Source organism: Micropterus salmoides, unplaced genomic scaffold, assembly GCF_014851395.1.
Source record: "Micropterus salmoides isolate LMB-PRFRI ecotype aquatic unplaced genomic scaffold, ASM1485139v1 Ms_hic_scaffold_10, whole genome shotgun sequence".
Classification (NCBI taxonomy): domain Eukaryota; kingdom Metazoa; phylum Chordata; class Actinopteri; order Centrarchiformes; family Centrarchidae; genus Micropterus; species Micropterus salmoides.
In genome coordinates this window covers 22,299,456-22,322,033 of record NW_024040041.1, presented here as the reverse complement: position 1 = coordinate 22,322,033, position 22,578 = coordinate 22,299,456, and the positions used below count along the sequence as shown (strand labels likewise).

General features: G+C 43.8%; 1 protein-coding gene across 1 annotated transcript in view; it reads left to right on the top strand.

The window, feature by feature from the left end:
• The first annotated feature begins 850 nt into the window (after positions 1-850).
• Positions 851-22,578, top strand: part of notch3 (notch receptor 3) — a 28,844-nt gene continuing 7,116 nt past the window's right edge. Inside the window, exons 1-22 of the mRNA XM_038709908.1 lie at positions 851-1,127; positions 1,995-2,067; positions 12,854-12,996; positions 13,079-13,414; positions 14,082-14,204; positions 14,300-14,533; positions 14,636-14,791; positions 14,911-15,096; positions 16,165-16,278; positions 17,453-17,566; positions 18,554-18,787; positions 19,047-19,157; positions 19,261-19,453; positions 19,618-19,763; positions 20,090-20,323; positions 20,440-20,592; positions 20,718-20,946; positions 21,082-21,283; positions 21,404-21,560; positions 21,677-21,861; positions 21,993-22,125; positions 22,221-22,478. Coding sequence (XP_038565836.1) covers positions 1,067-1,127; positions 1,995-2,067; positions 12,854-12,996; positions 13,079-13,414; positions 14,082-14,204; positions 14,300-14,533; positions 14,636-14,791; positions 14,911-15,096; positions 16,165-16,278; positions 17,453-17,566; positions 18,554-18,787; positions 19,047-19,157; positions 19,261-19,453; positions 19,618-19,763; positions 20,090-20,323; positions 20,440-20,592; positions 20,718-20,946; positions 21,082-21,283; positions 21,404-21,560; positions 21,677-21,861; positions 21,993-22,125; positions 22,221-22,478 — 3,775 coding nt within the window. The 5' untranslated portion in view covers positions 851-1,066. The remainder of the gene's footprint in view (positions 1,128-1,994; positions 2,068-12,853; positions 12,997-13,078; positions 13,415-14,081; positions 14,205-14,299; positions 14,534-14,635; positions 14,792-14,910; positions 15,097-16,164; positions 16,279-17,452; positions 17,567-18,553; positions 18,788-19,046; positions 19,158-19,260; positions 19,454-19,617; positions 19,764-20,089; positions 20,324-20,439; positions 20,593-20,717; positions 20,947-21,081; positions 21,284-21,403; positions 21,561-21,676; positions 21,862-21,992; positions 22,126-22,220; positions 22,479-22,578) is intronic.

Genomic DNA, 22,578 nt, shown 5'->3' with positions numbered 1-22,578 from the left:
CACAATCCACTCCCTTATCTGCAATTGATCAGCTGTAAATATACAAACAAACAAGTAAGCTTGCACATAATTGGACACATTTCAGTCGACTGCCATGATACAGAAGCTACTTCTTTAAAGACGTAATCTGGGAGTCTTTGTTGTTTCTAAACTAATGTAAATATTTGATTCGAAGCAATTACCTTTGTGTCAATGCATTAGCAGCATTTCACAGCCTACATTTTGATATATAAAAAGCTCATACTACTTACAGTCCCATTAGTTACATTGGCAGAATACAAAATAATAACCACCAGAATTAGCATCACATTGACTGAGTACAAAGAATATAACTTCCAGTTCTTGAAATGTTTGACCTTCCAAGGCTGATGGTAATAGGGCTAGGTCTATCTGTTTAATTTCTTTTAAAAATAAGTTCTATATGTTTTCCACACTCCCAAGAATGAGTTTGTGTAGCTCTATTTAACTTTTATTTGTCCCACAAATAATACCCATATGTGTTGGTAGATTTAGTCCAGAACGCATGGCCACCTAAACTATAGTTTGAACTCTGACCAACATATTTTCCTGCCTTCATTGTCTCAATTTCTGGGATTGACATAAATTAAAAAAAGAAATGTGTGTGTGTGTGTGTGTCCGTAGGGGGTCGTCCCTTAAGGGCCCAATGTTGGGAAGCTCTGAACACGGTCTATCTCGTGTGGGGGTGAGAGAGACACAGAGAGAGAGAGAGAGAGAGAGAGAGAGAGAGAGAGAGAGAGAGAGAGAGAGAGAGAGAGAGAGAGAGAGAGAGAGAGAGAGGAGGCGGAGTAGTAGGCTACCAGAAACTGGGAGAGATTGGGAAGGAAAAGTTTTTCAAAAGTTTTAGGAGGTATACCGAGAATCACAGCAGCCGTGGCCGAGCTGCGGAGGATAATACAGGATTGGGACCTAACGCAACGCATTTCCGGCTGACTTTATGAAAATTTCCCCATCGATTTTGGAGCCTTTATTTTTATGTGAACTCAATAAAGGATGTATTATTTCTACTAAAAGCCCAACTTGAAACACTGGAAACGTTTCCACCGAAATGGAAGGGAATATTCCATGGATTATTTTGTCATTCTTTTTGCTTATTCATATTTGTGAAGGTAAGTCTAATTAATTACATTTACAATCAATATTCGTAGCATAAAAGTGGGCAATGCATCAACATGTAGACTGGACGTGTCTGGACGGTCATCTCCGGATACGGGTCCAAATTAAATTGTGGCTACCCTTGAAGCTAGCACTGACATGTTTACGTGCAAAACTGATGTTTTACTTTTTATTTGTTTCTTTTATTTAGTCGTTTAGTGGTTACATATATCAGCGGACCATCTACAAAGTTTTCCAAGGCTCTTTGGAATAACTGAACCGCAGCAGATAATGGTAACAGACACCGAAGACGTTTAACGCGTATCACGTGTCAAACTCTTTCTGTGAATAAAACACCGCAGAACTGAGGAAATATATACGTTTAGAGATCCCATCTGATATTTTCACGATTTCTTTTGTTTGTGGCACAATTTGAGCGTTGCTGCTCCGAGGCAACAAACCCCGCAGTAACATCAGCAGCACTCCAACAGATTGTCTGAGGAGCGTGGGCTTGTGCAATGATGTTTAACATAATGCGTTTCCAAAATTGAGGAAACACAAAAGTTTATCTGCTTCTGACAAGTAAACAACAAACATGCGGGTGTGTCTGCAAGATGCAACAAGTGGCAATGGCCTGCTATCTAGAAAGCTATGCTTGAAATCTGGATCGGGGAGTTTGAAAAAAGGGATTGCATCAATTTGAGTATCACCTTATTTTACAGAGTTTATACATCTCTGAACCTATACTATTCCAATGGTAGATTATTTGTGGTTTTGCAGGGATTTATTGCTTGTAGGATTACATGTGCCCCTTCAGGTTAAAGTGGATGACATCAAGTAATTTGTCAGTTGTGTGATTCTCATTTCTTCACTTTCCACAGGGATCCGTTGCGTGGATAAATACAGACCATGTGAAAATGGAGGGACATGCTTAGATTCACCCTCTCGATGCATGTAAGTGGAAAACATGTAATAATGTACCAGAATAAGACTTGTGGGCCAGACTTTACTTTAAGCAAAGCCTTCAAGTGGAGTTTCTCCTGCATCAGTACTTAATAAAATCAGCTTTTGAAGGGCAATTAAACCAAAAGTGTAGGCCTTGTGTGTAAATAGATTTACACAGGCTATTATTTGTCAGTTGGTTCTTCAAAAGTTCAGTGGAGAGATTAATTTCACAAGCCCTCTCTAAAACCTGTTGGTTATTAATTTACCACATTCAAATAAAAGTGGCGATAGATGGGACAAATTGATTAGGTCTACAAGCATTAACAAGCCTCAACATGTTTGGCTGCCACACTCATCTCTTGCACCTGTTTTAAGAGCTTTGTCAGACATAAATCACAGCATTATACTGCACATAGCATGAGTTAAGTTTTCCCTCTCTGTTTTTTCCCCTGTTTAGTTTTTTCCATTGTTCTTTTCAATGCTGATATTTTTCTTTGTGTACAGGTTACAGCAGTAGGAGTAAATTTCAAGCCTTTAAAAATACTTTTTTGATGAATTGTCTTTGTTTCCTGTCTGCTTTGAGCATTTTTGAGCTCTCACATCTTTTGACAGTGATAAGGCTTTTGTTTTTCAAATTGGTTAGGGGGGTTGTGTGGGAACCTATTACAATAGTCAAGTTAAATAGCCTACAGTGTCTTGCCCCAGGGTCATTTGTCCTTTTTTAAAACCCTTTAGCTAAGGAAACATGCCTGAGCGTTTCAGAAGGAGGAGATACAATCATTGATAGAAAGAAAACTCATTGGTTGCTAGCTGCTTCCCTCCAAAACAGTACATTTATTATTTTATTGCAGTTATTTGCAGTTTACAATACTGTGGGAGGTCAAAGTTGAGCCAACACCATGGCTGCACATTTCACAAGAAAATAATATAAATATATAATTTTTTCAAATATATATATATAAAACATAAAAGTAATTACATTGATTTTTCTGCCAATAGTAGCCATTGCACACAAGCCAATGTGGAACTCGACTGCATGTGGAACAAGTAACTACCACCCACATTTTTTCAATCATTAGCTAGAGCCAAGATGGGTGAGTGTCATTAAGTGGGTAAATGTATAATTTTATGCAACCAGATTTTTCTGAGGAAATCATTTATTCTCAACACCACACAGAAATAGCACTTCCCTACTAGTGAAAATGAACACAACACACTCAATGTTTGGCCTAGTGGATACATTCATCTCCAGATTTAATGTCATCTCATCACAACGAATGTGTTTTCTTTTGTGCTCATTTACTGCTTTGTGCTACATACATGCATGTGCATATATGTTAGGAGATGGGTATGTGTAATTACTATGCTGGTTCAGCACCAAAAAAAGAGGCATTTAGAATGCAAAGGGAAAGGATTTATAATGGAAGGGGACATCAAATGGCATACCACACAGTGTAGATATAGTCCCATAGCAGGGCAGATCAGTGGAGCGGAGCATGGCCGCATGAGAGTGGCCATCAGACCAGTCGTAGACAGAGGTGAGTGGTGGAGCCACCCCACCCCTTCCCCTGGGAGCCTACAGAAACAGGAGATCCAAAACAGCAGAAAAGATCCTTTCTTCTACCAGATACCTGCCTGTAACCTGGCACCATCCAAACAGGGCGTAGAGAGAGAGAGAGAAGAAAAGGCCATAGCAAAGTGAGGCTAAAATGGAGGAGAAACACTGAAATGAAATGCAGATACAGATACATGTTTTGGCATTTGAAATGAATTTGGAGACCCAGTGAAAAACAACTTTGCTTGAAATCACTACTGTTCCACAGAACCATGCAAATTGTTCTGTGTATGTTCATCTATTCCTGTTTGTCGTCTAGCCACTGTGTTTTTAATTTTTCTTTCAGCAAATAGCTTCTCAAGTGACATTATACTGTGCATGGCAGCTTTATTACTGTTCCAGATACCAACGTATCACCTGTCTTGTTAGCCACCACTGTGATACCGCACTATAGCTTAAACATGCAAGAAGTGCAAGAAAAGTTCTCTCACATTTCTTTATCTTGTTTCTTTTGTGTCTCTTAAGTGGTGGCTTCCTGCTCAGGTGACTTAGTAAAAATTTGCATTCCAGAATTGCTGATAGGGGATTACAGTAAACTGTGAACAACCTCATATACCCATTTCGCCTGTTTCAGTGACCCATTAAAAATCAGTTAATGCTTGTAGTCCGAATGGGTTCAGTATTCCAGCCTAGTTTTATGACCACTCTCTCAACCTAGGTACGAACGTGCAACAGACATTGGCTGCAACTGCTAGTAAGCTGTAAATTACTTTGTTTATGATTGATAATTGAACGTCATATAGAATACGTGGTTGTATTCACTATTAAAGTCATCTGCACGTGCATGTGCCAATTTGAAACTCCAGTGTACACTGCAGTGACCATTGTATCATTATCGAAGTCTGAGATCATTTTTAGTCAACTTGTGTGGAGCTCATAATCCATGTCATACTTGGGTTTGTGTGAGAGATGATTTAATAAAGGCATAAAAAAATTAGTTTGATGAAGATGATTCCCACATGACATGGAAGCATTTCATGGTCGTGTGACATCTGCCCTGCAACATGCTTCTGTGTCTTTGAGTCTTTGTATTGACACATGCACTGGTGGGAGTGTGGAATGTTTAAGATAGACCTTATACAGAAAGTCAGTTTTTAAAATACACTACAACACAGTTTAAGTACTGTTGGGTGTTTGTCCAACACCAGAGCTAATGAATATCCTATCCCCAGTTCTGCATGTCTGCTCCAGAACTAAGGTTGCTCAGAAACACTGGTATCTCTGCCGCCTTTTTTAGTTACTGTGATGATAAAAAGTTTACAAGTGAGTTCTAAATATCTCTCCTAAACATAGATTCAAAATACAAACCTATCTTGTAATGTGAGGCTTTATCTACATTTTCTGACACACTGTTCTCTTTGATAGATATTTTTGAAGTATTCCCTCTTAGATCTTACAGTGGCCCATGGTTTTGAACTTGACAGTGAAGGATTGATAGTGTCAGAGAGTGTCGCCTTCTAGGTGAGCAGTCAGGATGTCCAGTTGAAGAGCCTTTGGCCCCTCAGCTCCGCCCTGTAAGCAGAATGGGCTGCGAGGGCCACAGCAGCGTGGCTGAAGGAGAGATAATTAGGCAGATTGAGAGGGTGTCATTCAGAGAGGATCCAGCTGGAAGGGACTGGGGGTAGGGAATGGGTAAAGGGAGGCTGGGTAGGAGGGAGGGAGGGAGGGAGTGGGGGTTGGGGGCTGCGTAGAGGACAGCTGGTGGATGTTGTGATGGTAATCCAGTGAAGTCAGATCTTGACAAAGGGGAAGCATAGGGCCAGGTGCTGCCATTGAGCAGTCAGCCGCCCCCATACTGTGAGAGACAAGCTCGTGGAGGAATGAAGCCGGTAGCTCACATTCCCTCTAGCACATGTTGCCTCTCTCACAGTGCAGTGGCATCCAGGTCCGGTCTTCCTCTCTCTCCATGTTGTCACAGCTCTGGCGGCTCATCCTCTGCCTTTGTCCCTCAGCACAGTGGCAGATCGCAGATTATGATCATCTCTTTCCTCTCAGATCCTCGAAACTGAATGAATGTAAATAAATGTGGGGCTTCTCCACTGTGTGAGGCCCATGGATAGATACAGTGGTCCCCTTTGTGTTTTTTTTTTAATGCTTTACCCTTGGCCTCAGTAGCAGAGTTTATCATATAAATTTAGCATTTTGTGACCCTGTAGCAACTCCCAGCCTCTTAGAAAATGATAAAAGAGGACATCGCTGACTTTAATAGGGAACAGACTTTCTAGTGAGTATCAGAATGCAAATTTTCTAGGAAATAATTTGTGTCCACCTACTTTATTTCACTTTTGGAAAATAGCAAGTACTGTAAAATGACATATGCTATCTATTATGTAAAGGATAATTCTATTTTCTCAGGGGTGGGTACTGCCTCTTCAAATGGGAAAAGCGGCACCTACAAATTGATTTACTCAAAAACAGAGAAGTGCTATTCAGCAAAAGTAGAAGTTTACACACATATTTAGTGGCACACCATAGCAAAGACAGATTATATTGTTGGCTTAGTTCAGAGCACCTCAGAGCTAGTGTTTTCTTTGGCATCTTTATGGTGGATTAGAAAGGAATGCTTAGTAAGATTCCTCCTGTCCCTCTGGTGCTTTCAGGTTATTGTCCATACCTCCAATCCATTCACCCTGGTAGCCCCTCCAGGAATGTTTTTAACAATACTGTCAGCCTAGTCTCATTGAAAATGGGATGACTTGTTTGATTTGCAGTTAGTTACTTTGCAATTTTGTGAGGCAACATATAGCCCATATCACTTCTGTTGTCGCTGACGGTCAGACAGAGCCATTGTCATGTCATTATCCAGAAACACCTGTGTATTGCAGACCCAGTAGTGTCAAATTAGATTAATAGGACAGTGGTCATATCTATGAGGAGATGAGTACTATCTGACCAAAAGGTTATGCTGTCACAGGGAGGAAGATTTAGGTTTGTTGTCCCTCCTTCTCTCCGGGTTATAAGTAGAGACTGGGAGTTGTGGTTCCCAGGCCCCATCACAGGAAGTGGTGCCTTCTGACCTCCCTGCTACGCACATCCTGTCTTATCATAGAAACTTAAGCAGCTTACCCGGGTCTCCATGCTTCTCAACTTTCTGATCTTTTGCCTCCATTTTATTTCATCCTTCCTTCTCACCACTTGGCTACATTGTGTGTGTCATCCTATATTACTTGGAACTCGCACATCACACATATCCAGAAAGCTAACTCTGTTTGCTAATTAATGTCAGCTTTGCCATTCAGTTGGCACAGGAATGTCCAGTTGGGATTTGTGTATTATTATTATTATTATTATTATTATATTATTATTATTATTTTTGGAGTCGATGTATGTCTGAACCACATGTTTATGCAGGGATAAGCCTGCCTCTGAAGTCTCATCCCCTGGCTGTTTGTTCTTTTCCGGGAGATGATGACTTCTGAAGAGATATTTAGGCAGACCTGATTCGAATAGCTGAGGTCCGCCAGCAAACTTTCCCCAGTCTCTCCCTCCCTTTTAGAAGAGGAAGGGATGGGTCCATCATTAAATGATTCAGGAAAAGGCATTCACTTTTCCACTAAACACACTTTCCACCGACATCTTCATTTTAACCAGGCTGCATTTTGCCAGTGTTTACCTTCCCCTAATTTAAGCTTTATCAGAGGTTTTGAAATGTAAATACTTTGCCACATGGAAATGGAACAAATTTGCTACATTGTTATAATTTGTTTTAGTTTGCTATAAAATATTTTATTAGGTTTGACTGGCCCACACCATTCTTTCACATCTCCAGTACTTCTTTGGGTTAATGGGATAATAGCCACTCTTTGGCTGTTTTCCTACTGTTCTCCTTAGCATATCACCAAGAACCTTTGCCAGTGCACCGTAAACAGATCTCTTTCTTTTTGTCTGTGTTGGCCTCAGTCAATCTGTGCAACAGTTTCTGTCAACATTATTAAACTGGAGTGGTTTTTTTATCAGGTGATGATTTAGGTCTGTTCAATTCAACATTAATTGTGCAGCAAATGTTTTCTGTGACATGAACAGCAAAATAGGCCATTAGTAGGTTTAAAATATCTTTTCTCACATTACATTTTTACTGCCTTTTTTTGGCTATGCTAACATGTTGAGACAAACATCGGACAATGCATTGTAGATGTTCTTTCAGGTTAGGTTGGGGAGGGGGTCTTTCAAATGTCAGCTTCAAAGTTTAATGAAATCTGGTTCAGTTTAGGTGGTTGGGTGGGGTTTTTGTGGCTGAGTTCAGTGGAGAATACTTTGAAAGACCTCGGCCCTGGGATTCATGCAATGTGGTTATGGGCAAACGTGTTGCTATTTGAAAAATGTCATGGAGTACTCTTCCAAAAATCTGTTGACACTTGAGGAAAATTTGTTCAGATAGTGTATGAACTAAATTTGGAAAAGCTTTGAGCCCTTGTCCGGCCCTTTTCATAACAGTATTACTGAACATTTATCAAGAACAATACATTTTTACAGAAAGTTAAATGTCCTTATATTCACATGTTTAATATTCATGCTCTGGGCGTGCTCTGGAAAGCTCGTTCTGGAGATTTCAATACTTCAGTTGTGTGTCCTAGCACAATTGTTGAAACAATCTTTGCACCTAAAACTGTGGAACATGCATCCTTTTAGACATGATCACACTTAATTACCAGACTGAATTGCTCCCGCACATCGCTTAGTGCTACCTGCATATGTAGGGGATCAGTCTTCTGAAGTGCTCCAACTGTCCTTACGAAACCCTGTCTCCCGACACCCCCTTTTTCTCATTCTGGCTCTCTCTCACCATGGGTTACTGTTGCCAGGCTACAGCCCAGGCCTGTTGGTCCGTGTAAGCCCAGGCCTGAAAGACTAGCTGTTTGGGTCACTGCTCCCCCCCAACACTTTCATACAAAGGAGTTCTGACTACTTTAGCTCCTTTATTTGGGCCACAAAACACTCCCCAACCCCCAATCTGGCTCTTTGCTGAGAAAGGGAGAGACAAGCCGAGGAGAGCAGAGCTGAAGAGGCTGTTGGAAGGAGGGGGGATGTGGATGGGCTCCTGTTGGCAGTGTGGTGTCAGTATGGACTTGCATAAAGGAGTAGAGCTGGTTCCTGCTTGCTTGTGGAAGAAGGGGTTCAGGGAAAAGAGGCCTGTGTTGAGAGAAAGACCATGCTGTTGTACTTTTCCCATAGATTCTAATATTAGTTTCTAGCAACCGCTGGCTCATATAAAATTGTAAAACTGATTTAGCTCTTGTCATGCAATATAGAAGTTGAAATCTTGCTCCTGGCCAAAAGATGGTAGTTCTGTTGTTATTGCACTTCCTCTCCGTTTGTCTTAAGAAATGCACTCTGAGATAGGAAGACTCCTTTATACTTGTTGCTTTATGGAGCATGACTGTGTGTATGAACCGTGTTAGAGATTACAGCCTCTTTTTTCACAGGTGAGGCACCCTTTGACCTCTGGCAGAGTAGCTGCTATTGTATAGGAGTGGATGAGCTCAGGTTACCCAGCTTCAGTGACCCAGAAAGCAGGAAAACTGGCATTTTGTTACACAAGGATAGGTGACACAACTTACTTGCATAAATCAAAAACACTGTTACAATCAGAAGATCCTCATACTTGATGCAGAACAACTGGGAAATCACAGCACACTACTGGAAGGTCATTTTTCACAGTACAAAAATATTTGCACATTAAAACTCCTTTTCATTAAATGTTTGACAATTGCCATCTCTTTCTTCCTTTTTTATACTTTTCTCTGTGGATCTTCTCTTTTATGGGTTCACGATACTACCCTTCCTCAGACGCTGAGGCTGGTTGTAAGTTTCTTTTCTTTGTTTTTGGGTGTGTAGTGATTGTTGCATGTGTTTGCTTTGTTGCAGTGGTGCCTTTGTGTAACAATCTTGAAATTGTGCTAAGAAACTGTTAATGCATGTGTTTGTAAATGATGACCACATCTCTTAAGTGGTGCGACATCTCGTGTGTGTGTGTGTGTGTGTGTGTGTGTGTGTTGGTTACTGGGCTTGTCCCATGACCAACAGTACAATTGCTTTGGCTTAAAGATTGGCAGGGGAGGTAGATGCTAGACACCCAAAGTGCACAGACAGATGTGGACAGATGCATGGTGCCGGGCCTGCAGCTGGCAAAAGTCCTCATACGTGTTGACACGAAGAGATTACCCACTCTGGCAATCCCTGCGCTGCACTCAAAGACCTCCTCCTCATCTGCTGCTCTCTTCCTCAAAGGTCAGAAGTTGACACTCACTAAACATGACTCAGGGGCCCATTGCACAACAGCAGCCTGCACCTGCCTTCCACATCCGCCACAAATAAGGCTGGGCTAAGGCACAGTTCCTGCCCTGCTTTTCCCAGAGGCAGTGGAATCCACAAGGTTGTAAAGAGCCCGATAAGGAGACTCTCAGGTACACCAGGACGAAGTTGCACGTCTCTCACAGTCTTTGCACTGATAGCACTCTGATTTGTGTGTTTTTGGAGTAGCATGTATGGGAATGAGTCAAGTCTAGACAAAAGAATGTGTGTTTTGGCTGCTTAGTTCAGTGTGCATTTGTAAGGGAGGACAAATAATTTCGCAGGCATAACTACTATCATCATTCTTACACACCCACACACAGACCAATACACACCAATGCAATTCATTCTCATAGTAAAAAACACTTTATTCCAAATACCTAGTATTTTTGTAACTGTAGTGCAACTTCAACATGCACTTGGACACAAAAAACTCCTGGAATGAGTTGTAATGAGCTGTCAACAGAGAGTCACGATGGTCTTTGGAAAACAACAGCCGTTTAAGACTGTAGCTTGTCGGCTTTTTCTTCAGCAGTCAAATGCCCACATACTGAGTGGCTCCAGAAGAATTTGACTGTCAGTCTGTGTTGTAAGCAACTTTCTTCCCCGGACCTTTCAAAGCCGTCTTTGTGCCACATTTGTGTTTCATTTTTAGTGACACCCTAGATTCCAGACATAGTTAATTTGCCTCTAAATAAACCCAGCCAAGCCATGACAAATAGCCATGGGGACCAAGAGTGGAGGGGTGGGGAGGGGTGATTGGTTGGGTGTCAGGCTTGCTTGTTCATCTGTGAGGTTGCTAGGGTAACGGGGATCGTGCATTCGGAGTGAGTGTGGTGTTTTCAGAGCAAGGGACGAGGGATTACAGGAAATATGACATGACATTCTTGCTGGACCAGACCACTCTCTCCTGCTCCTCTGTCACCCTCTCCACCAATTCCACCTTTAAAAGACAATCTCTCCTGCAGAGCATCCCCACCCCACTCCCTGCAGCCTGAGTGACATTATCATCACAATTAGACGGGGGACCTCTGACATCTGACCTCTCAGCGCGTGAGAGGAGGGGGTTTGTTAGGGGGAATGCCAAGCTGGCGTTCGGGGGGTGGGGGACTTTATGAGATGGAAGAGTTGCTGTAATAACTGCAATCTCTCTTTCAACATCGGGATTCCAGTAGTGCTTCAATTTTACCTCGAGGCCAAATCCAGGAAAATCATCATTCCCAAAGGCATTTAGAGTTGTTATGCTTTAACTAATTTCTATATACCAACAAACCTATAAAAACATGCATTTGAAACAAAACCTTTCTGCCCTGTTTCTGTGTATCTGCGCATTCTGGTAGATACGCCTGTGTGCCAGGCTCCTTCATGCTTGGCTCTGTGGCTCCTCCATTTCACTATTGTCTTTGTAAAGCTGGGAAAAACGCCAAACAAAACTGAGTAGTCTCCAGTTTTTCTGAACCGGAGCAGAACAGTCAGAAAGAAAGCAGGCAACTTCAGTGAAAACCTAGATCTGGATCAGTTCGTCCTCCTTAGCCTTACTTGGAGCAGCGTCAGTCTCATGGCCAGAGGCAAGAGCCACAAAATTAGTTTTAGTCTTTGTTATAGTTTATTATAGGGGGAGGGCACATCAAAAAAACTAAACGCCTGCTAAATGTTAAACTAACGCCAGTGTAGCGGTGATGCTTCTGTAAAAGAGAAAAGATGAAAACCTATTGTTGATTCTGCCCAGGGGTTCCTCTCCAATGAAAGAGAAGACAGAACCCAAGGGCGGGCAAAGACCCAGCCGTCACTGTCCTGTCATCAGCATCAAACAGCCTATTTGAAGAGGGGCTTGACTGTGGGTGTAGAGTTACCAGCTTATACTGGACTTGTTAGTAAGTCCAAACTTTGTCTAAACTCCCATAGATTTATATGTTTACTACTTAGTGGAGTCAGGCTTACACAATATCTACATAGCCTGCATAGCAGAGCAGCAGCAGGAGCTTCAGTCCTTCACCTGTGTCAATGCAGGTTGCCTTCAGGCACAGAAGTGAGTGTAGGCCACCCAAAGTTAAAATATGCCTCATGACACGTTGCACTCATATAGCACGAGTGAAACGAGAGCCGTCATATGGCCTGTGTAGGTAGCTGTATTGAAATAAAATAGAAGCATATCTATTCCGTCAAATGCTCATGAGACAAATGACAGAAAAACGCGGCAGAAACACCTTGTGTATGGACAAGCTATTTGTGTTTTATCAAGAAAATCCACAGTTCAATCAAAATATTGTCACTGGGAGGGGGATGTTTTGTTTCATTCAAAAACAACAGCTGCTTCTCCTATTCAGTTCATGTGTGTTGTGTGTAGTTCTCATTTTCCTCATGTCAGTATTTGTTGGCAATTGTTAAGTTTCCAGACTGCTGTTTCTGGGTGTGTTCTTTTTCATATATGAGAACAGAAACAAGAGCTGAGGTGCGGAAAAACTGTAACAGTGGAGGAATGTTAGCTGACCTGGAGAGGCCCTCCAGCTGGAAATAATAGTGTGTGCATATTGTAACATAGAAGACTCCCTCCATCTTCATATTTTAAAGTTTGTTTGTGAGTGTATGTGTGTTTCATTCCATGTACAATGTATTGCATGGTTAGTACTTGTGGGGTAAGCTATGTTAATACAGATTCATTCCAGGGCCCAGAAGCATTACTTGCCAAGGTATGAGTCAGGCAGCAGGCCTTGCCAATGTATCATTGGGACCTGATTGCCAAACCCAGAACTTAATGGGAATTGAGCTACACTGGAGTTGGAGTGTCACAGCTCTGTCTTTAATACCATAGCTAATTAGATTGTGTCCTGCCTTGACCTGCAGGACAAAGGCATCCTAATGTATGTGTGTGTGAATCTGTTTTTCCAGATGTCGTCCCGGGTTCATTGGTCCTCTCTGTCAGCACCTGGATCCATGTCATCGATCGCCATGTCTGAACGGGGCAGCTTGTAAGAGCCAGGTGGTCAGTGGTATCCCACAATACACCTGTGTGTGCCAGAGAGGGTTCAGAGGTACATCTGTCACAACTTGTCTTAATTCAAAAGATCCTATCTGAGAAGGGAGATTGAATAAAATTTACTATTTAATTTCCAGGCCAAGACTGCTCCCTCATTGATGCCTGTGCTACAAGTCCCTGTGCCAATGGGGCCCGTTGTGCCAATTGGAATAACCACTACAACTGTTCCTGCCCACCTGGCTTCCAGGGAAAGAACTGCCGCAATGACATTGACGAGTGCCGCAAGCCAGGCGTGTGCCTCAATGGAGGCCTCTGCATTAACACCCATGGGTCCTTCCGCTGCAAGTGCCAACCTGGATACAGCGGGCGCACATGTGAGGTGTCCATCCTTCCCTGTGCCCCGTCTCAGTGTCTTAATGGGGGCACCTGTCGACAGACGAGCGACCATTCCTATGAGTGTGCTTGCCTACCAGGTAGAATAGCTCTCTATGAGCATAGTAGAACACACGTGCTCGCACACACACATAAACAAACTCAGAGTCAGTTTACAAACCCCGCTGTTTTCCCCGGGCCTCAGGACAGTAACACAGATTTTCCCAGCCTGATGACGTAGCAGTTGGGCTGTTGCTGGGATTTACTCCTCTGTCCCAGGTCAGCTTCCTGTATGCTATTAATAGCTACTGTTGGGAGATGGGATAGTGAGAGAGTTAAAAAGGCAGCCGGCCGGCACTCTGCTCTGTTCACAACAGGAGGAATTTACTTTATGGGCCTTCTGGTTTCCCACTGGGGAGCTGACAGGAAATGTCTCTTGCCAGAGAGGAAGTCATTGAAACTGTGAGAGATTATAAAACAAGCAAACACTGTGGGAAGTGTGGACCTCTGAAGCAGTCAGGAGTCATGGCTGTTGCTGGCATCGTGTGGGAACCATCATGAGAAGATGTAAACAATCAGACACCCTCTGAACCTTTTTACTGCCTACATTGCCCCATCCCTCCTCTAGTGTGGGAAATATGACTTGAGATTATGAGTAGAAATGCTTATAGTGTGGGACAGGGGCCGCTGAGTGTTAAATAAACTCCCATTTTGTGTGTTTTACTGTGTCTGTGTACCATGACCCTTTTCTCTCTCCGTCTGTCTCAGGGTTTGAGGGACACAACTGTGAGAATAATGTGGATGACTGTCCAGGTCACAAGTGTATGAATGGAGGAATATGTGTGGACGGAGTCAACACCTACAATTGCCAGTGCCCACCAGAATGGACAGGTACAGCTCTATTTTCCTATTTATCATTTTTGAAACAAACTTTTATTTATATCTGGTGAGTATGTGTGAGCCAATATGTCACCGAACCACACTAGGTCAATACTGTGCTGAGGATGTCAACGAGTGTCTCATGCAACCAAATGCCTGCCATAATGGGGGTACTTGCTTCAACACCATTGGTGGGCATACCTGTGTCTGCGTTAATGGTTGGACTGGAGATGACTGCAGTGAGAACATTGACGACTGCGCCATAGCTGTTTGCTTCAATGGTGCCACCTGCCATGACCGTGTAGCATCCTTCTTCTGCGAGTGCCCAGTTGGAAAGACGGGTACGTGGCTTTGTCAAATTGATTCTTTGTGTGCACCCCAAAGTCCTGGCTGCTAAATTGTTAATAATTGGCATATGTTTTCTTTATGTGCTTTCTCCACAGGTTTGCTGTGCCACCTTGATGATGCATGTGTGAGTAACCCCTGCAACGAGGGGGCAGTGTGTGACACCAACCCCCTTAATGGCCGCGCCATTTGCACCTGTCCTGCTGGCTTTGTAGGAGGTGCCTGCAACCAGGACATGGATGAGTGTTCAATTGGTAAATCTGCTAATTTCTTTAAAACATAAGTTTGGTGCTGTGGTCGTATGCTCATATGGCCCACTTTATCTTGTCTGTGAGTGTATTTCATATACTGATCCTGAGCCTTCTACCAACAGGTGCCAACCCGTGTGAGCATTTTGGAAAATGTGTGAACACAGAAGGCTCCTTCCAGTGTCAGTGCGGTCGGGGATATGCCGGCCCGCGTTGTGAGATTGACATCAACGAATGCTTGTCCATGCCCTGCCAAAATGATGCTACTTGCCTGGACCGCATCGGAGAGTTCACCTGCATCTGCATGCCAGGTATTCAGGCCTGTTAAGTTGTATTTTATAACGGCAATAAAACAATACAGATTCGATTCGGTCTGGTTTCATTCACATGGGGCAGCCAAAAACAGAATGAAACAACTGATTAATTAAACTTGACCTTCTCATATTGTATTATCTACAGTGCTGCCATACTTACTACCTGTGTAGACTGTTATGTAATGACATTCGCATTGACATTGGGGGTATGGAGGCACTGCTCTGCTCTCAGTGCACGGTACCGCCAGACAGGGCATTAGTTTGGACTAAGTGATGGTTTGGACACTCGGTGACAAAAACACAGTGAAACTCTCACGCACAGTCCTACATGTATCCTGGGGTTTTGGGAACTATACAAATTAGAGCTCGGAGTCGGGTCTATAGGACTGGATGTGAGAGAGGGCGAGCAGTTAGGGGGAGGAGTGTGCTGTGAATACTAATGAGTGGTAGAGTGGTGGGAATGGAGCAGAACAATAGGGCCCCTCTGTGTTCCACTTTGCACCCCTCATACACACAGAGAGGGAAAGAGGCCTTTTCCCAGAGCCTCTCCCCCTCCCCCGTCATTTCCAGAGACAGGCCCTTCCTCTTCACCCTCCTCATCATCAGCCAGCCTGGCAAAGCTCATGTGGAGCTGCTGATTATTTCTGATTCCACGCTAGCCTCTCCCCAGGGGCAGCACTCTGATCCACACTCTGTTTCACCTCAATGAAGGAGCCCTCCGTAGTTTGCTAACGCAGAATGTATAACATACATCTGGTGAATGGGACACTGACCCAGGGAGGGGTAATGCTCCATCGAAAGTAGGGTGTAGTAATTTAAGGTCAGCAGGAAAACTGGGGATGCTCAAGGGAACTTTTATTCCATCCCATGGTTCAGCAGAGACCATTCTCAAAAACTCTGAGGCCTCACATGAAAGAAATGTTTCCCACAGATCCTTTTCCCATCGCAAAGAGTACACACAGCTACATGGTCACCATGCTGGCTTGAGCTGACATACTCGTACATTGCAGGTCTGCTTCATCTGCAAAAATGTATGTGAATTCAGTTTGAATATCTGTCTTCTAGGCTACATGGGGACTTACTGTGAGATTGACGTAGATGACTGTGAGAGCAACCCCTGTGTGAATGATGGCATCTGTCGGGACATGGTCAATGGCTTCACATGCACCTGCCAGCCAGGTAAAACTTTTTTGACTGACCTTTATTTATAATTCCAGTGTTTACTTCTATCCCTGTTAACAGCTCCAACTCAGTGACAGCAGCAGTAAGAACAGAAAGCCAAAGTTTAAATGTCCCAGAACCAGAGGAGGGAGGGTCAGCCTTGCTGCTTCTGCCTGCTGGTGTTTAGAGCCACCACTCATATAAAAAGGCAGGCCAGAAAGGCTGCCTATCCTCTCCTCTTGCCTGAACAAAGACACTATTGTGACCCCCGCCCCCCTCCTCTGTGGAATGTGGAAGGGACTGCAGTCTCCCTCATCCTGCCCTGGTGGTGGTGGGGAACAGCAGTCCTGCTAATGAGATTCTTTTCCAGGTCCGCAATTTACATCTGGGACAGACGTCCCCCCTTCACCCCCCATCTAGCTATTGAGCCGGTGGAGCTGATGCAGGAAGGGGAGGGGGGGGGTCGCCTAAAAGAGAAAACAATCCCACCGTCTCCTCTAACCCCCCCTTTAGCAGCCCGAGCACCAACACACAGACCGTCTTGACACTGTTAATCAACTGAGCAGTGTGCTACCAATGCTCCAATTCACCCCTGTCTGGGCACTGTGCCCACTGATTTCAAGCCTGCTCAGTTTCTCAAGCTTTTCAGGCTAGTAGATTTGGGATATTATTATAGTTATTATTACTGTTATTACAGTTATTATTGTTGTTATTTTGTTAAAAAGGAGCTGTTTCTCCACACCTCCATATAATTTTATATACTAGAGTCCTTATATTCCAGTGTAGAGTAGGCATTGTGCAGACATGTACCAGAATTGTTACTGGAGAGAGATAAAACTGCACAAGTGGTATTTTGCTGCCCAGATATTCCAAATCACCTGATAGCAATATTAATTTATTTTCAGATCTACCTAGTATGCACTAGATTGTAAGTCTCTCTTCAAAAACATGATCAAGGTCACAGGCTTTCCACTGGATTTTGTAGTGGTCATCTGAGCACTGGTCCAAGTACGCAGATGACTTGTCCTTAACCAGTCGAGATGCTCTTAAACCCAACCTTAGCCAGACGTCACTAACCTACCCAAAGACCTCTGCCCTTCTAAGAAGAGACAGAGCTGCCCTCTGACCTGAGCACGGACCCTACGACTGGACATTTCTTCTGACCCCTCACCTCTGTGTTTGCATGTCCCAGGGTTTACTGGCACCATGTGTCAGATCGACATAGATGAGTGCGCCAGCACACCCTGCCAGAATGGAGCAAAATGCTACGACCGGCCTAATGGTTTCGAGTGCCGCTGTGCTGAAGGTAAGGGATTCTTTACCTTATAGTTGTCAGTGGATAGTTCTTAGACAGTACAAAGCTCAAGATGTCTACCCAGGCAGAAGGGCAGATGAGCCTTAACCACTTGTTGGGCTGTGTTCAGTCTTTGTTAAGTGCTCAGTGTTTTGGGGGGTCAGCTATTTCTGTGGATGTCTGCCGGCCAAGCAGACTGACTTGAGGCCCCTAATCCCACTCTTTCCCTCGTCGGCTCTCAGGATCATGGGGTCACTGAGGAGCAGCAGTTGCCAAGAAAGGAGCCTTGGTCATCACCCCGACATCTGTTCATCTGTTAAACCCCCACACATCACCTTATGCTGCATCTTAACTTTCATTCCTTCATATTCAGTCATGTCCATGTTTGAAAACTACCCAGATACAGTGAGCTGTAGTAAAGTTTGTCACAAAGTCTGCATGTATGAGCTGACTATGTGTATACATTGATATTTAACATATTTGTTTGGACCCATGCCTACAGAGGAGCCTGCTTTATTGTTTCAATGGCCAGCTGCTTGGTATTCCCTGTGTTTGTGGGCCCCCTCTGTTGAGTGAAGTGGCCCTGTTTGACGTGGTGCAGTCTATTGTTCCTTCCGCCACTGAGAACAAAAGCAGGACTGGGAGGCCTGTGTAGGGTCCTTCTTTACTGCTTTGCTCAACTCAGCACTGCACTACACACATACCACACAAATCAACACTTACTTGCCAGACACCGTCGACATGGAAACCACAGTGATCAGAACCCAAAACTTTAGAAGCTTTTATAAAGAAAAAGTAGGAAACAGACCGAGGAAGTTCAACAGAATAACAAATGAATCAAGGACAAAGAGAATAAAAACAATTGCTGAAAATGGCCATTCAGTGAAAAACTAAAGACAAATGGGGATTAGAATGAAAACCATGAGTTTTTTAAGGGAGCATCAGGTTGTCAGACAAATGCCATAGCACTAATCTCCATTTATACTTTTTACTCTTTAGGTTATGAAGGGACACTGTGTGAGAGTAATATCAACAACTGCCAGCCCGACCCATGCCACCATGGTACTTGCATAGATGGCATTGCCAGCTACACCTGTAACTGTGATGCTGGCTACACAGGCTACCGCTGTGAGAACCAGCTCAATGAGTGCCACAGCAACCCTTGTCAGAATGGGGGCAAGTGTGTGGACCTGGTCAATAAGTACATCTGCCAGTGCCAACACGGAACCTCAGGTAAGAGGAAAAACTCCACAAGCAAATAGTTTGACATTGTGAATTCACACATTTCACTTGAAATTTTTTATAAAAAAAGTAAAGCTAGCCAATATTTACAGCAGATTAACTGAAGGCTAAACTGTAAGCTCACACATAACACACAAATAATGTTGCAGTTGAGGGTGATAACAATAGTATGGAATAAATATATCCTAGTACTCTATATACATTTCTAGAAGCCTAATGTAAAATCTCAAACTCGTCTTTGTCAACGCAGGCACAAACTGTGAGATAAACTTTGATGATTGTGCCAGTAACCCATGTGACTATGGCATCTGCAAAGATGGCATCAACCGCTATGACTGTGTTTGCAAACCTGGCTTCACTGGTAAGGCGCTCTGAAAATGAAACCAAATTTGAGATGAATTATCAATTCTCACTGAAAATTTTGACTAACATACTTTGATCCTGTCTAATAACTCTCCCGCCAGGTCCCAAGTGTAATGTGGAGATAGATGAGTGTGCATCGAGCCCCTGTAGGAATGGGGGAACGTGTGTGGATGAAGAGAACGGATTTCACTGCCAGTGTCCTGAGGGCTTTAAGCCCCCTTATTGTTACTCCCAGGTGGACGAGTGTGGCAGCAGCCCATGTGTCCATGGCTCATGCAGGGATGACATCAACGGGTATGAAAGTTTAAGCCAACTCAAATGGCTGTGTGATATCAAGGAGACACCTTGCATGTTTGTTGCTAATCCTACAGGTTTCAACATGTGAATCAGTTCATTGTTATTTCACTTGTACAACTTGGCATCTTTTTAGATTATTGACTGTACTCCTGTATTTCCAGTTACCGCTGTGACTGTGAGCCCGGATGGGTTGGGAAGAACTGTGACCTGGACAGGAATGACTGTTTGCCAAGTCCTTGCCAGAATGCTGGCACATGTATCGACCAGCTCAATGGCTTCACCTGCAAGTGTCGGCAAGGCTTCAGAGGTGAGAGGGTGGCGTAGTAGCACAAAACACAAAGTAACCACTGGAGTCAACATCAAAAAGTACAGTACAAAGAGACGAATACACAGCAGGTGAAGCACATGTAGTAACTGAAGTCAGATACGAGTATCTTATAGACATTATAGACATATTTTAGTCTAAAGGTTTCCCACTATGTCCTCCAGTAAATTCCTCCTCATGTATGACAATTATCTACCTCCCCCTAGTGGTGTATTAAAAATGCCAATACATTCACCAGTGTCAGGCCACTGACACCCATTAATATTCAGTTCTGTAATATGTTTTAACTTCTCTGCCCCTTCCGACAGGTAACCTCTGCCAGGTGAACATCAACGAATGTTCATCCAGTCCCTGTCTGAACAAGGGCACCTGTGTGGATGGTGTGGCAAGTTTCACCTGTCTGTGTGAGCTTCCTTACAGTGGACCCACTTGTGCTGAAGTCCTCACCCCTTGCTCCCCTAACCCCTGTGCCAATCATGCTGTCTGCACACACACACCAGACTACATGGGCTATCAATGTAATTGCCAACCAGGGTGGCAAGGTTAGCAAATTTTGTACTTATCAGTGCTTGATATTTTGATTGACACAGAAAGTAAGGGCATACACACTTTTGGTCTTGAGTTAAACCTTATTGTACCCATCTTTTGCATTCTGCAGGTCAGTTGTGTGACATAGATGTGAATGAATGCATCTCAACCCCCTGCAAGAACAGTGGGACCTGCGCTAACACACTTGGAGGCTTCCTGTGCTCCTGCAGAGCTGGATACACTGGGCTGACCTGTGAAACAGACGTCAATGACTGTGCTCCTAGTGAGTGGCCACGTAAAGTTACCGTGCTGAATTACTATAATTGCCTGTTGCTGTTAAACACAATACCAGGCCTATACACATTTTCTGTACTTGACCAAAGCTTTCCTCTACTTTTGTGTCATCAGATCCGTGTCTAAGTGGAGGTTCCTGCACAGATGGCGTGAACTCCTTCCACTGTAACTGCCTGCCAGGCTTCACTGGTCCCCGCTGTGCTTTAGAGATCAATGAATGCCAGAGTTTCCCATGCAAAAATGGAGGCACATGCACAGACTATGTTAACTCCTACACCTGCACCTGTAGGCCTGGCTTTGCTGGCATCCACTGCGAAACCAACATCCCTGATTGCACTGAAAGGTGTGTGTGTGCGCGCTTCTGTTTGAGTCATGGATATATCTCATGTAACTACTAATATGACATTCAAACTTATGCTTAATTATGACATAAAATAATCACAAAAATTTTAATCCATATTTTTACTCATGTTGATAGCTCTTGCTTCAATGGTGGGACGTGCACAGATAAAATCAACGGCTATTCCTGTACCTGCCGCTCAGGCTTCACTGGCTCTCACTGCCAGTATGAGGTTAATGAGTGTGACTCCCAGCCTTGCCTCAACGGAGGCATCTGTCAAGATGCCCTGGAATCCTTCCGTTGCTCCTGCCCCAAGGGCTACACTGGCAACCGCTGCCAGGTACACACATACTCACAGACACTGTTGAAAGTTCTTGTTAAGGCCTTGAGTCTTTATACCTTTTATGTTTTTAGACTAATAAAAGCTGACAATTTTTCCATCTGCCTCTTGCCCACCCAGACTCCAGTCGACTGGTGCAGACGCACATCTCCCTGCCAAAATGGAGGACACTGTCGCCAAAAGGATGCTTCTTTCATCTGTGATTGTAGTAACGGCTGGTCTGGACGTTACTGTGATATCCCTAGGGTCTCCTGTGAGACAGCTGCTCGCCAAAGAGGTATTTTGTTTTGTGTTATATACCGTACATCAGGACATTTGACCTCTTGCTCTATGTTTGTGTTGTAACTAAGTAAGTAATAAATATAACATTTTCTCCTAAATCATTCTAATCAGGGCTCCAGACAGATGACCTATGCCACCATGGTGGTCACTGTGTCAACACTGGGAATACCCACTATTGTAAATGTCCTGCTGACTATACTGGAAGCTATTGCGAAAGCCAAGTGGACCACTGTGAAGACAAACCCTGCCGCAATGGCGCCACCTGCAGGGGCTATGTGGGAGGGTACCAGTGTGACGTGAGTACCATTGCTTTGTCAATTGTATGTGCTTCTCTGTTAGATTTTAGCAAAGTCAGTATTCATAAGGTGCTTCATCACAATTGAGGAGCTACGATATATATGTAATTGTCATCTGCATATCATTACAGTGTATGCCAGGCTATACTGGACAGAACTGCGAGATAGAGATCAATGAGTGCCAGTCTCATCCTTGCCAGAATGGAGGCACTTGCATTGATCTTGTGGGACATTACATCTGTTCCTGCCCCCCTGGCACACTGGGTAAGCACATATTCAACATAAACGTGTGGGTTTTACTTATTAGACTTCACTAAATGTGAGTAAAACAAAATAAGTAATATTCCTCTCCTTTAAAGGTGTTCTCTGTGAGATCAATGAAGATGACTGTGCTCCACCCCTGAGGCTGCGCAGCGCTCCTCCTAAGTGCCTTAACAATGGCACCTGTGTGGACAGAGTGGGTGGTTATCGCTGCAATTGCCCCCCTGGTTTCACAGGAGAAAGATGTGAGGGAGACATAAATGAGTGTCTCTCTAACCCCTGCAGTCTCTCCAACAGTCTTGACTGCATCCAGTTGCCCAATGACTACCAATGTGTCTGCAAGCCCGGCTTCACAGGTTAGACAACTGGAGGCTCTCCCTGGCTTCGCAAATTTGCATTTTCTTTGCATAAAATACTCTCTTCCAATCATAGAGCTTTACCATCAATATGTTGTTT